Source organism: Haliotis asinina, chromosome 3 (assembly GCF_037392515.1).
Source record: "Haliotis asinina isolate JCU_RB_2024 chromosome 3, JCU_Hal_asi_v2, whole genome shotgun sequence".
NCBI lineage: Eukaryota > Metazoa > Mollusca > Gastropoda > Lepetellida > Haliotidae > Haliotis > Haliotis asinina.
Window position 1 is genome coordinate 21850839 of NC_090282.1, and position 16086 is coordinate 21866924.

Sequence of the window (16086 nt, forward strand, 5' to 3'; positions counted from 1 at the left end):
CAAAGACCTGACTCGTCGGATGTTTGACGGTCAGATGCAACCAAGAAGTAAACCTAATTAAAACACAATTTTCATTTATTCATGACATATAATACACATGGCTGGTCGTGAAAAGAAACATACAAAACTATAAGCTTAACGTCGCAGATCAAAAGTGGAATATTTTCTGCTACCCTCGAAACGAAGCACCTGGGATAACGAGCCCAGTCAATATGAGCACTCAAGTGAAGTGAAGGCTTTCATTGACTGGTTCGTTGCCAATACGTTCAGGGCTCTTTGTTTATGGCGTATAGCCTGAAGTTGTGTATTGCGTATTGTCATTACATATTGACACAAAGGTCTCAATAAACCAGACACTGAGTTTTGTCTGTGACAGAGGCTGATCACAGTCAGCATGTTTTATTTAGGTAACGAGTAGATTATTTACATGTTTGCGTACGCAACCAAGATTAGACTTCTTCTGCTCACAACCGTAAAATCCGGCCATATCGTTTCAAGCTGTGTTGAAATTAACGATTCGTTTTGACTCCGATTTCGGGTTTTTTTCAACGTGTTATTATTCAACTTCATAAGTTGAATTTGCATTTTTGACAATTTGATACTTTAAGTCCATACAGAAAGGTATCACAATTAGCAAAGTATTTTGCGTTGCATGTATGCTTTTTCATTCCAATCGGCAATATTCCAGCTGTATGGCGACGGTTTGTAAATATAGTCGAGTTTGGACTAAACAATCCAGTGATCAGCATCATGAGGGTCAATTTACGCAAATGGGATACAATGATATATGTAAACTCAGTCAGCGAGCCTGACCACTGGATGCCGTAGGTTGCCCCTTATGACAAGCATGGGTTACTGAAGACCAGTTCGAACTATACTATTCTAAACATTTGTATAGCGCCGATATCAGTTCAACTGCTCGAAGGTGCTCTTGTTTTCACGTGATCATTGGATGTCCATGGCAAAGGCATGTCGTGTTTTCAATCTCAGCTCCCTGGGATCATCCAACCCGGATCTTCACGGGTCGCTGACACGATGGAATAACTAGAATACTTTTCAATGCGACGTGATACACACATCCCTCAAGTAGAAACATCACACCTAGAAATTCTTCAACTCATGCGCATCAAGCAGGTATTATCCCTGTGTCTGTGTTGTCTGCGCCACGGAGCGTGTAACACACGGTGTGTGTATAAAGAATGTGACGCATCGCTGAACAGCACACTCCCTGGGAATGCAGATAATTCTCTTATCATCAACAGCTCTTCTGGGACTAGATAAGACTGTGCACCGCCATGCATTGTGCGTCCACGAATACATGGCCCATGGTGCAAGTGCGAAATAGACACGCAGTGACTGAGAGTCCAAGTTGGTGTTATCATTGATCATTCATTGTCATTGATATATCAGTGACACAACATGTACTAAATGCAATGTTTTCTGTATTGTTTATGCCGCATTCAGCAACAATCCATCTGAATGATGTGGTCTCTAAATAATCTAGTCTGAACAAGACGATCGGGTGATTGATAGCAGCAATCCACGGCGTCGGTAAAGGATCACAACCAAGTTAGAACCAATACATTTGGTGGCCTCTTATTACGAGGGGATGTCAAAAGGTAGTGAGCCTAACTACAAACTCGATGTCCAATGTTTGTAAAGTTTCCATTTTATTTTGAAGGGATCATTAACAAAGCCACATCCAAAGTTTCACATATGTGAGTAATGTGATCACGAGATATGATTTATCACAACACAATGGGGTATAATATTTGTAAAATAATTGCTGGTAATGAAACCGATATGTCATTTGGTACCTCTTGGATAATGGTTTGTCCTCAGATAATATAATATAAAATATGTTCAGAATGATATTGAATGTATTCCCGTCAAAATCAACAGCCACAGATTTGGATTGCTTGATTTAGGGTTAGGCAGGGGTTGTTATTTTAAGGACTCTTCTGCTTTGACCTTTCACAAAAATTGTGTCCAGATATTCAAGCTGGCACTGTTTACAATATATTGGGAACTGACACTTGTGTAACCATTCAGTATTTACCTCAAACCTTTGGCCCCATGTATGAACAGTGAAAACATTAGAATCGGTTATGTCCTTATGATGAAGTCATCTGGAAGCGGTGGGGGGTTAACGTCTCCAAAACAAGCTCTTTCAGTAAACATGAAGTGAGGAGTCACTTTAACAAGCGACTGTAGTTTCAAAATGCATTTTGGTGCACTTTAATTTTTAAGCTTGATTTTTATTAGCAGACCTCTACCTTCCTCAAACACACAAAATGTTTCTTGCATATTTTGTTTCCTGGCGTTTGTGATGTACTTATTGCACATTTTGCGTTTTGGGGGTGGGGGTTACCAAGAAAAAAAGTCAAACAAAATGGGGATCGTGAAGCAGATTCATAGCAAACCGAATTGCTTGAGGTTGACAGATATTATCAGGGATAATCTACAACACGGGGGTCACTCCCTTGCTTTCTTTACCACTTGTACTATTTAACGTGTGCCTCGTCATGCTCCAACCCACACCGTGACTTGGCTCGTTCCCAGCGCAACTTCAGCTGTGTTTAACAGTACTGCAGTCTGTTTATTGTATCAGTCGGAATTTTACAATGAATGAATGAATTACAGTAGAGCAAGAATTATAAATGAATGAATGAAAGAAGTAAAGAAAAAAGATGAAAATGTGTGAATGAAAGAAAGAATAAATGATACACCACGGCCATCCCTCCCAAAACACGTTTAAGAACGCAAAGGTATCGCTAGAACACATGTATTAACACCAGCTGTACTTTTGAAAAAATCGACTTTGAGACATTTTGGTTACATTCATAATTAATTCAGATGTCTTATTGCACGTGGGGAATGGCATGGATGTTAACAAAATGTTAACTGACACTGTCACACATCCCTCAAAAACAGAAAGTGGAAAATTGTCACAAATCATTATAAACACCTTTCCAGATTTGCCAAATAATAAGATCAACAAAAAATATTAAGATCAACAAGAAAGACAGAAGTTACAGAACTATAACCCTCAAGCATCACTAGTATCAATGGAGGACGAGATCAGATCGTCGTATTTTTCACACACATCACATACGCACTAACAATTTTTCTAAAATCATAAAACTATCACTATTAGTTGCAAACACCTTTCACCTGATGGCATATTCCCCTCATAAAAATTAAAGGTGTATGTGAAAGATGTTTTTGAAGCAATAACTAGGAACACTCAAACAACGTCGTATAGTATTTCATCAGAACAGATCGGCGATATGTCATATTTTTCACACACCTCAAATATACAGTAACCATTTTAAGTCATAAAACTATCACTATTACTTGCAAATACCTTTCAACTAAAGGTACTATCCGTCCTTCTAAAAATTAAACGGTGAATCGAGAATGGAAGCCAGTGAGCTATAGCATACCGACTTGAAACTTAACTACAAATCTACTGTCCCAATACTGACACTAACAACAATTACTTGTCTTAAACTGAAGTGACAAAATAGTTAACTTATCTTCTACATATAGGTTTTCAGTTGTCACATGCAACGCTAAGCGAATGTAATCAGCTGTTCAAAATATATCGGACTCAATCTTAAATACTAAACTGCCGCCATAGTGTCTACACTGGTCACGTGACCTGGCGAGACATACGTTCAGCGGCTTTTCGAGGAGTTTCTTCTCCCTCTCTATATAGGCTCCCTGATATTATGCAGAAAAATAAAACATTAAAACAACTGCATTTATGTCATTGCCGCGGTGAGGCTCTCTACTTTTGACATCCCCTCGTATCCTGAAATACTAGAAAGAATACAGCAGAAATAGGCTTCACACATTGTGCGCTTGTGGGGAATCGAACCAGGGTCTTTGGTTGACTTGCCGAGAGAACGCTTTAACCACTAGGCTACCCCGTCATTTGTTGTTGTTCATCCCAGTTATATGACGACCATCCGTTTGACATTTAGAAAGTGAGTGAGTGAGGGAGTTGAGTTTTACGCCACACTCAGCAATATTCCAGCTATATGGTGGCGGTCTGTAAACAATCGAGTATGGGCCAGACGATCCCGTTAGTCGCCTCGTACGCAAGCATAGTCGCAGAAATGCCCTTAAGGAATCAGAATGATAACTACATCTGCTATACTGTATGGAAAGAGTGGTGATTTCAACTTCACACCTGTTAGTGTCTCCTTTCCGTCAAATAGTTTCATGCAGATATGGTATTGATATTTCAACAGAGACCTATGAAGATCCCGTTTAGAACTGATCTTCACTAACCCATACTTGTCGTAAGAGGCGACTAACGGGCTCGGGTGGTTAGGTTCACTGAGTTGGTTGACACATGTTATCATTTCCCTGTTGACTAAGTCGAGGTTCATGTTGTTGATCACTGGATTGCCTGGTCCAGACACGATTAGTAACAAGCCGCCTCCATAACGCTGGAATATTGCTGCGTGTGGATTAAGACTAAACTCACTCACTCACATGGTTCAATGTGTATTTGGCAAAACTAATACCAGGGAAAGAAAGAGTGAATGAGCGAGTAGAGTTTTATGCCGCTTTTCGGCAATATCGCGGCAGGGGACACTGGAAATGGGCTTCACATACTGTACCCATGTGGAGAATCAAATCCGAGCTATTGGCTTGACGAGCGAACACTTTAACCACTAGGCTATATTGCCCTATATTTGTTATTTAAAAATAAGATACCTTCAAATACTGGAACATGAGGTGAGTTCCTAACATTGTCTGATAATGACGTCATGGTGGTGTGATGTCTAGTCTGATGCATAACAAAGTGCAAGAGAGCGTAGCGAACAATTGCAGTTGTATAATGAAATCGATATTTTAATGTTATTGTGTATTCATATTCAGGCCCACGCCCACAGAGCTAGACTGCTGTGATGAGTGGGCTTGCATTGTTTTCTATTCCCCTACATTCTCAAAACAACACTTCATGGTCTGTTGACCACAGATTACGCAATGATAAACGAACGTCCTCATATGATCTGAAACTGGACTCTTCTATTTGAAAAAAGAAAAAGAGGGATACAGATCTATAAAATGACTTCATTTGTCGATATTAAACTATATTTAATGTCTTAATGGGAAGAAATATTAGGAAGATGATTTCCCCAAAGTGACTGGGATATATGCATTTAATGGCCAGTAAATGTACACAGAGTGTAAATCGGAAATATATCCAATGAAAGATTCGTAAGAATACTTTAACAACTAATACTTATTTACACAAGATTGGAATTAGAGAGTCACCATCATGCACATTTTGTATACAGGCACGAGAGTTGTATGGCATTGACTGTTTGAGTGCATGTAGTTTTGTAAAGGGAGTGTGGATCGAATCGTCCGCATACCTCGGGATACTTGGCGAAGGACAAATTGAATTAACATTAGAAAATACAATACTTGGTTTTAAGGGAGGAAAATAAACACCCTCTAAACATTCCCTGCCTAATAGGGAAGAGGAATATTTACACTATGAGCAGAAAAGAAGTTAAACATACCTTTAACCAGATCAAAGGTGAGATATAAAATACCAAAAATCAGGTAAATTTCTTGACTTTGCACGTGGCCACCAAGCTAACTTGTATCTCTTGGAAATAATAACTTTCTGAAACAAAGTTGCTGACATTTTGACATTTTCGGCCATTTATAAAAATAATTCCTACTTAAAGAAGAACGTTCACTCGCCAATTCACATCTAAGTAAATAAACAACAGATAATCACTATAGCCCGGGGCCCTTATTCTCGAAACGTTCGTAGCCCTAAGAACTCTTAACGTTTATCGTAGCCAATGTGTTAAGTATGGGCGTAAGAAGTTCGTAGGGCTACGAACGTTTCGACACTAGCTAGCCTGGTCGGGCTGTTTCATTACAGGAGTAGGGTTGCAAGTTTTCATCCTAATTAGTCAGCTTTGGTTTATTTTTTGGCGATTGGAGACGTAGGCGAATAGAGATGTAGGCTATTAGAGACTAAACCTTATACCGTGAAATCACGGTCTGTCAATTTGAAGGGGGAAGAAAGCACAAAGAGCGTTCAAACATTTTCACCTTGGGGTACCCACGAACACAGGTATTTATTGAACTTACAACTACAACCATAACTAGGGGAATTCAGGATTCGAACTAACGCCAAGGGGAAGCAACTCTGTATTGAAGACGAAGAATTTATATTTGTTCATCCGTGCTTGCTTCTTAGGACATTGGGTAGCTTAGTGGTTAAGGCGTTCGCTCGTCAGGCTGAAGACACGGGTTCGACTGGACAGGAACCCCACGTGAGTGCGATGTGTGAAGTCCGTTTCTGGTGTTCCACGAAGTGGTTTTTGAATATTGCAATGAAATAAAAGCGGCGTAAAAACATATTCACACTCTCCAAGCTGCTGCGAAAGGGAAGGCAGAGATGTCTATTTGTGTCATACGCACAGACATTTTAGCAACTACACACGCGCACGTTTCGATTTCCCAAGTCAGCGCTTGTCAATCATGTAGCCAAGTGTGTCTTTCATTTTCATCGTTATAATTGATCAGGGTTCAAAGGTTAGACTGAATGTCACGGTACACATGCAGCCTCACGCTCCCTGCACCTTCCTCAAGGACGGCTGGGGGCTGTGGTTGGTATCACCCGAGACTAACGCTCCTTCATTGCTTGTGTATGCTGATACATATCATGTTTACAGCCGTGTACTGTTTCATTCATAGGATGTCTTCCATTCCATTCACCAACGATTAAACCAATATCTCAATAAGAGTCTTGGCAAAGATTACGAGTATTGGTGCGGTTTGGGTACGGGTGGAGGGTGGGTGTGAAAGAAATGGGTGTATTTGCGATGAAACTTTTACACAATTCATACTAAACCTAGATAGCATTTTCCTATTTTCATAAATATATTGCTTGCGGCAAAATTAACATGATTTCACTACGCGGCGAAGACTTTATTGCACATCATAATTTAAAAACCTTGTTTCAATAAATTCAGCAAACATATACGGGGATAATGCATTTTAGTTTTGGTAGAATTACACACAGTCTTACTTCAAACACGGCATAATATCAATAATTGTCTAAAACAATGCCAACGAGACCTGATTCAAGAATTTAGGTTTATTAAGTTCACTGTAGAGCTAAAAATACATAATAAATACATTGCTATTTGTTTTTATTTTAAAATGTCTGGTCTTGTTATGATGTCTCACGTTTCATAAACGCCCGCGCCTAATCCGATCATTAATGCAAATCTAATCAATTTAATCTTGTTAACATGACATCGAATGCAATTTCCGTACGAAAACACCTGCCCGCCTTAGTCTCCGTTTGGTCACAGAGCCATCTAGCGGAAGAAATTCGCGTACCTGCTCGTAGTGCATTATGGTCTATATCGGCGATTCATGACGTCACATGGTGCAAACCCAGCATTCGAATTTCTGTATGAAGAGTTTGTTTGGCAAAGACAGTGTGTTATATGTGCCCCGATCACCCCATATTCATTCTCTGGATTTTAAAGGATTTATAGCAACTATTACGTGTCGATGTGGGTGTCAATAGGCTAAAATTGAGGCAAAATGCTCAAGTGTATACCCCTGTTTCGCGCTTGTAATCGCCAGGTCGAGTACGTGGATCGTCGACATTGGGGATTAACCACTGTCCCTGATGATGTTTTTAGATATGCCAGGAGCTTGGAGGAGTTATTACTAGATGCCAATCAAATAAAGGATCTTCCTCGAGTAAGTATGATCGAAACTACCACCTTGATCGATTCGAGATCGCATGTATACGGGCCATGTCTGAACTGTGATCTGTGTGTTTCAGGGCTTCTTCCGTCTCGTGCAGTTGAGGAAATTGAGCCTTAGTGACAATGAAATCGGACGCCTGTCGCCCGATATTGGCAGTTTCGTCAATCTCATGGAATTGGATATTAGCAAAAATGGTAAATATATGTGTGTATATTTTAGATTAGCCCGAAACCCCTCTTTACCTGAGGACTGTAGACTGACACTTCCTAAGATGGCGGCGGCCATCTTTGCAGCCGCATACAGTCGGTGCGTATTACTAAGCGGGGCGTGTTTGAGAGGTATGCGATCAAATGACAGAACGGGGGTGATCGAAACGCACACACGTACTCCTTCAACAACATTCCAGTCATGAAAACCGTCATTATTACAAAAATGCTGAGTAATCAGTCTGAGACAGATGAAACACCATCTGACTAAACTCCAGTAAATGTAAACAAACCTAAACAAGACACACAAACTAATGGCAAAAGTTTGACAGTTTGGTAATTTTGCTTGTGATAACTTAAATCGTATATTTTCCTCATATATTACAGGTATACAGAACTTAAACCCACATATTACATTAATTTAGCACGTGAACCATTGCTCTAAATGTGAAAGGATCTACATGCTCGAAGATAAAAGTTGTTACATTTGATGTATTTTTCAAGCAAGTCTGGTTTGTGATAATCACTTTTATGTGACATAGTGGGGTGTAGTTTTCATTATCTGTAATCCGTTGTCAGATTAAAAACATTATTCAACTTTCATGTGATGTTAACTACCTATTATCAAGCTGTTATTAGACCAGGAAGCAACAGGTAACTTGCAGAGCTTGACCTTGATGGATCAAATGCGTTATGTCAGCTTACTTGCATGCAAGTGGATTATAATTTATATAACTTGTTTTAATTATATGTATTGAGATCACATGAAACATTTTGCTTAAAATGGGAATTTTAAAATCTACACATTACTGAATGAAAGTAATTACTAGTACCTAAATGTGATACCCAGACATTTAAGTATAGCCTTATGCCACACAGACCATGTGCCTTTGTAAAACCCATGAACAGCACTTAAAGTTTTTTAAACGAATCCTATGAATAGGAATACCTTTATCATATACTTTGGATTAATTGTGTTGTTCCGTTACGCATGTTTACTTATTACTGAAACTTTCATTGTAACTTGTTTAATATAAATACGGGTCTTTTTCTGATTATGTTGACTGGAGTATTTGAAGGGACTGCTTTGTCAGAGTTGAAAGATGTTAGGAATGGTAGTTTGGTCACTGTGGCCAAATCGTTGTAAGACATCAGTTATGAGCTTGCTGTTTGTATTTTATACACATAAATATACACATATCATAATATATGTCAGCAGATTGTTAATATGTTTGTAGTAGTACTCATGTAATTTTCCTTGTCTTATTAAACAGATGGATGTTTATCAGAAAAGTTAAGGGACATGAGTTGACTTGACCTTTGACCTGAATTTTCATGTCCTTGGGCTCCTCATATGCCCCTTGGGTAACAGGATGTTAGTGTGTACTCAATACTAATCATGACCTATCACTCAAGGAATGTCCATTAAGCCCTCAGATGTGTAGGATGTGAGCTTCAAGAGGACTGCTTTGATATACTCTTGGAGCTTCTCCCAAAATAATTCTGAACATCCACATTACGTGTTCATCATTAGAATGGTAAGAGGTCAGCAAGAATATTGAGTTTAACTTTCAGGATTTGGGAAGATTTTGTAATTTGCATGTTGTTAGATGATACTTAATTAGCAATTCAATGTCAGCAAGAAAATAGGGAATTTCAGGATTTGGGGGAAGTGTATAATATGTAATTAGGTGATGCTTTTAGTGGAATGTTTGTTCTGTCACTCTGGCTTGTCCTTTATTCAATGCGAGCAGTAGTTTAGCCAGTTATCACGACTGCACCTTATTCCTGAAATACTGGCATTCATTTTTAAAAACTATACATAATGAAATAACTTTTTCTGTGTATAAGTATGTTGGATAAAAATACATTTCTCGTCTGGTGATCATCTCTTATAATTTGAGACAAAATCAACAAATGTCCTTATTCACAACTGATATTTTTCTTCATAGCTGTCAGAGAAGCATAGCCTATTGGTTAAAGAGTTCATGCATCACTTCAAACACCCCAGTTCGATTCCCCACATAGATGCAATCTGTGATTCCCATTTCTGATGCCCCTACCATGATATTCCTTGATTATTGCTTTAGGCAACATGAAAGTGAACTTACTCATAGCCAAACGACCAAAGGCATGTTTTACGTTCCGTAAATTGAATTAAAATGAAAAGATCCCTTACTATTCAACTACATTTTGAGATTGTTGTTTAACATTTAACATATATGTTATCAGAAAGATAATATAAATGTTCAAGACCAAATATACTCTGCTGTGCAGTTATTGCCACTTAATGTTAAACACTTCAGCACCCAATTGCAATATGTGCCAGTTAAATTAACTTGCCAGTACACAACCCTAGTGGTCCACTAAATGTTAGACTGAAAACAAGCGTGGTTGTATGTGTACATCAATAGGACATTAAAATGTTGGCCATTTTCCATGTCAGACTGACTATAATTTCATATGAATTTGAGATACATGTGTAGTTTAATAATTTTGTTGTAATATTGTATTGTAAGACTGTGTAGACGGTCATAGCAATGATAATCAGTGAAATAGTTTCTAACTGACATTAGTAGCCATTGTATGAATTCAAAAGTGTAACATTCAGCATGGTGTTTGTTATTTATATCCATTTTCCTTATGTCTGCTGTACCCATGCAAACTGCTTCCTTAGCTCTACCTTCCTCAAACCCAGTCACTGAATTGAATCTGCCATGTTGCCACTGTACAGTGTTTTCAAGGAATCAGTTGTCACCAGAAACACTATCAGTCTTACACTGTTACAGTGACTGTTTGGCAGGCTGGCAAAGACTGTAGTATAGTTTGGATTGTGTTTCTGTTTTGTAATTGTATACACTTCATGTACATGCAATGCATACATAGGATTAGGTTGACATGGCCTGGGTCATTCAAGGTGAAGGTCACGGTGATAAGTATGTATAAACATCTGTTGTCAATGTTTGCAGTTATTACTGATGGATATTTACTGAGGTACTGTGGCAGTTATGGTTGGCCAGTTTGTACCTTTTCTTAATAAGTAATTTAATGTCAGGTTGAGAAATGTTGGTGGGAATTTTTAAAAAAAAAAAAAATCCAGAGTAATTTTTAAAAGTCACTTCAAAGAATATAATTTTGCCCTAAAATAAACTCTACATGTTTGCATGTACACAATATCAAAGCTGTTTGTCACGTTAGTAGTTATAAGTTGTACAAACCAATGCTATTTCTGTTAACAAGAAGGTTTGTATTTGACAAAAATAAGGCAAAGCTATTTTTCACTTCTTTGTATTTGAGTTTGGGATTCAGAAACTTTTGTGAAGCCTATTAGCTAAACTGTAAATAGCATTCATATGTATTGATTATTCATGTTTATTGATTATATTAAAACCTGTCTACATGTGGTTTGATGTAAGTCTTTGTTTTCAAAGGTGACCGGTAGTTTAAAAGAAAAGAACATAACAGTGTGTATTATTCAAGCAATGTTTAATATTTCGTGATAGCAATTTGCTCAGTGTCCCTATTAGCAATTTTAATCACAGATTATTATCTTTGTACAAATCAAAGGCTTCCTATCCAACGTTTAGAAGAACTAATGATATTCAGTCTCATGAAATTGATAGGCTTTGCTGTTGAGTTCCTGGTGTCTTCTGATAATGAGTAACTGTTATGACATGGTTGCAGTTAATATTTCCAGAATTGTTGGCAGTTAGTACTGCAGCATGCACTATACTTGTCCCTGTGTTTAGCAGTTTTGTTGTGAGTAACCATGACAACTGGTACAAACAAAATTGGATCTGTTAGTTATATGCAAGGGACATACACAATGGTCATGAATTTCTGTATTTATTGCCAAATTCTCCTCCAGTAAACCGAAAGTGGAAGGGTTATCGAGTAGAGAAATTGTGGCATGATGGTGACATAAGGAATCAATATATCAGGGAGGACGTAGGGCAGCGGTATCTTCCAATTTGTCTCAGGGCTAGACACAACTGGTCGTATCCCACAAGTCCACTGGTCCCTTTTGATTATTTGATATATTCAGTAACTGGATTTTGCGAGAACAAATTAGTCTGTCAGTATTTTCATAATCTCACACAAATGAGCTTTGTGTAAATCTGCCAGTTATGGTCATCTTTTGTGCATGAAAGTCAGTCATTGATTAATGATGACTTTTGTCATCATTCTGTTATTACTCTTGTTTTTGTGTTAAAACTGTCAGAAAATGATTCAGTATCTAGATTTCTTTTAAAACATGGTGACCAGGGTTTTTTCATGACTTTTGGGGATATTGTTTGTGTTTGAGCTTGCCTTTCAACAGCAAATTTGAAAAGATGGTTAAGGACACCAAGGGAGATTATTGGATTCAGACTAGGAAACTACTGAAATATCATTGAATGAAGCTTGAATCAGTAAGTTAACACTGACTCTCATTTAACTCTGAAATATGAAATGAGGAAAGTTAGGAATGGCTGAATGTTTTACAGGAAAATCCAAATATTTTAAATGATCCAAATGTTGATGAAACTGCACTTTAAGCTTATTGTGATTCTCATCTTGTAAGTAATGTAACTGTTTTAAGCTGTTGATGTGTCCAGTTCAACAAGGTTTTGACTTCTTGACTTCTTGAAACTTTTGTTGTTGTGGCTTGTGGTAATGGTTATAAAAAAAACCAAATTAAAAGATTTTTTTTTTTTGTGGATTAAAAACCAAAAGTAAGTAACTGGTCATTTGGATGTACTTTTTATATTGATAATATTTTTTGTTTCTTTGAGATACAGTATCTATGACAGTGGTATTGAAAGGCCGTTAGTTTGACAGTTGTTTCAAATGAGGGCTGCTGGTGTAGCCTAGTGGTTAAATGTTCCTTCATGCCAGTGGACTTGGTTCGATTCCTCACATGGTGCAACCCTTTCTGGTGTGGTCTGCTGGTGGAGTATTTCTGAATTTGTCAGACTACCATATTCACCATGTTCACCACCCACTGTTTGAGACTGAGAGCGTACGTGGAAGTGCACTATGGCACAGTGAAATGCAGATTGGGGGAACCTACATCCTTGTGTCCAGTTCAAGAGTTGAATTGTCACCACTGGTACTTGAATTCTTTGTTGTTATACTTCACTAATATTGAAACCAACTTTGCCATTAGATTAGGAATAGAACATAAACTCCACTTGAGTGTTTTAATTCGTTTCGTTTGCTTTGTATGTACAGCAAGTGGCTACAAATTGAATCAGGAGTCGTCCCCCTGGATTCCTATCTCCACGGTTTCCACCGATTGTTGTACAACACCTACTATCGTTACATAGGCCAGCATGTATTGATTGTTCACAGAGCTGAGATGGGAAAGGTTGGTTGGGAGAGAGGCTTCATTGTCAACACACGGTCAGAGGGGGGCAAAACGGACATTGCTTGTCGGTAAATATTGTCACATTACAGTGTGAGAATCAGTGTGACTGACAGTCTTGAAGATGTTGTCATGTACATGTCACAGTGGGTGTATTTGGTCGATCAATCAAGGCTTCTTGTTCACTGGACTAAAAACAACATGCTCACTGATGGTGGAATTGTATTTTGTAGGAACAATGTGTACGCTTTGAAAAGAAAATTTGGATGATAGCAAGGAGGGTTAACATTGGCCCGGCATCTGGGTTGTGTTGAGCACTGCTGTGTGTACGTTGACCATACAGCTTGGGAAATGTTTATGTGTGTTGATTTGTACTCATTCTGTTTGTGTGTATTATGGATTTGATTCCTCACCTACATTGGTTTGACATTTTGATGCAGTCAGCTGGTTCTACTGTTTCAATGGGTGGTGGGGTTGCCTGGTGGTTAATGCCATTTTGGGGATGCAATCACTGATGTTTTTGGATGCTGTGACTGTTGTCGTGAACGCTTTGTGTCAGTTTTTGCTCTTGTAGTAGACTAACATCTAGTGTCTGAAATGAACATATTTTACTGAAACAGGTTCATGGTGAAAAAATATTATAATGAAATGGAGCCCTGAGACTTTCTTCATTTTCAGAACCTGGGGAAATCAAGACTTGCCACATTTTCTTGACTTGCATGGGCTTTCTTGGATATATTTGATTCAGGATCTGTACGACGGACTACTCTTGGCGAGTTTTGTTTTCATTTCATTTCAGTGAATTAGTTTTCTGTTACAGAGCTTTTCTTTTGGTTACAGAGGATATTGTTACTGTTAGTATGTTATAGTTTTGGAAAGTTATTTTTTAATATTTTGGTGATTTTTGTTCTGTTTTGGTTAATACAAGTGCAGATTTTGAAGATTTGTTCACCATTTGTATAGTAGGACTGCTAGTGGTTAAACTAAGGCGTTCACTTGTCACATCAAGGGGCGGTGGGATAGCCTAGTAGTTAAAGTGTTCGCTCGTCACGTCGAAGACCCGGGTTCGATTCCCCACATGGGCACAATGTGTTAGGGCCATTTCCTGGTGTCCCCCGCCGTGATATCGCTGGAATATTGCTAATAGCGGCATTAAACTAAACTCACTCACTCACTCACTTGTCACATCAAAGACCTTGGATCAAATTCTCACTCTGGTACACAGGTGTTAAAAAATCCCACACCTGACGTCTGCGACTAGTCAGTTTTCGTTTTGAGCAATCAAATAATGGTTTCTTACTTCTCAGTAATCTGCTAGATAATGTTTTTTAAACTGTATATAAACTTGGTTTTCATTTCAAATTTGCTCAAAATGTAGCTATTAAATTTCACAATGATAATAAAGTAGAATTATCCTTCTTTGCTGTTTATCACTTCTCAAAAAATAGTCCACTAAACATTAACATCAAATACCATGTTGATTTATTCTTCCATAATTACATCATCATGACTGTATCATAAAAATCAGGGCAAGTGGAAACTTAGTCAGGACAAGTTACTGTGGCAAGTTGCCTAAAGGAAAAAAATTGAACCCCTGGTACAATACTAGTATGTGAAGCCCATTTCTGGTGTACCTCACTGTGATATTGCATAAAACCATAGTCACTTATTCTGTCAAATATTAGAAACAAATGCTTGTTACACAAGAATTCCAAGTGATCGAAGTCTCATAATAGCCGTAGCTTCGTGGATGTATCAGCTGGAGACAGTGTCCTAACATTTGTAATAACATTGAAGTGTGACAAACCAATCCATAACTCCCTAACAAAGGTTGTATTGATGATATTCCGATTCAGTTAGTATTGCAATATGTTTGTGGCCATGTTAGTTTTTCAACATAAAAAAGTCAATTCAATCCCAGTTCAGTCAGAATCAATATCATAGTGTTCAATCAGAATCAGAAGTCTTCTACCTAAGCTAGTTTGCTGTGTGAAAAGGAGAAATGTGAATGTCTGCCTCCAAATGTAATATGCCATGACACTGAATATGATTTGTTAACAAATGTGTTTCTGCCACACCCCTTGATAAGATAACAAATAAACTCATAGCATTTCAGGGAGTATTTCTAGTCTGGATAGAAACTTGCACTGGCTGTAAAGCGAAAGTGGCTATATGCTTAATGATTTAAACATTCCAATGGAATCTATTTTTAGGTTGGTGCAGATCTCCTACCACTTTATGCAGGGTATTTATCAAAACTTTACATGTGCTAGTACTTGAAGTGACACCCTCTTTGTTAGAAATGTCTTGAGTGTTTATTTAGGTATTAGTTATGTAGATATTGTACTGGTGTATATGCATGCGTCCCTAAGCACCAGGCCTTATCTTCTTGATGCTGTCACTTCACTTGCCATGTGGTGCTGGAGATACACATATTTATGGCTAAGCCCCTGGTTTCTTACGTAATGGGAATAAGAACAACAGTTTTTTACTGTTTGAGACTATTTTGAGTGATTCTCCTTAGCAGATGTTTCAAGACGTATGTGTCAATTTTTTTGTGCTAAACCTGATATATTCAGGTTATAAAACAAATAAGTGTCTTATTTTATGTCATGTTGTTTATGATTAAATGGTGCTTTAGAGTAAATCTTTTGCATTTGAAAAGATTTGTTAAAACTGAATGAAATAAAGGCTATGTATGTGCAAATTTTCTGTACTAGCACCATGCTCTTATTTTTTTTTATTGAATTGTGTGTACGA

At 38.0% G+C, this 16086-nt stretch overlaps 1 protein-coding gene across 16 annotated transcripts in view; it reads left to right on the forward strand.

The window, feature by feature from the left end:
• Positions 1 to 7420: 7420 nt before the first annotated feature.
• The window catches only part of LOC137277665 (protein scribble homolog), a 112834-nt gene continuing 104168 nt past the window's right edge, over positions 7421 to 16086 (forward strand). For 14 of the 16 annotated variants that reach the window (XR_010956625.1, XR_010956626.1, XM_067809530.1 and 11 more), the window contains exons 1-2: positions 7424 to 7764; positions 7850 to 7967. Coding sequence is in view for 14 of the 16 variants with exons in the window: in XM_067809530.1 (XP_067665631.1) it covers positions 7603 to 7764; positions 7850 to 7967 (280 nt within the window). In the remaining 2 variants the exon portion in view is untranslated. Of the gene's footprint in view, positions 7765 to 7849; positions 7968 to 16086 lie in introns of all 16 variants that reach the window. The other 2 variants (XM_067809519.1, XM_067809529.1) reach the window with 1 other exon arrangement.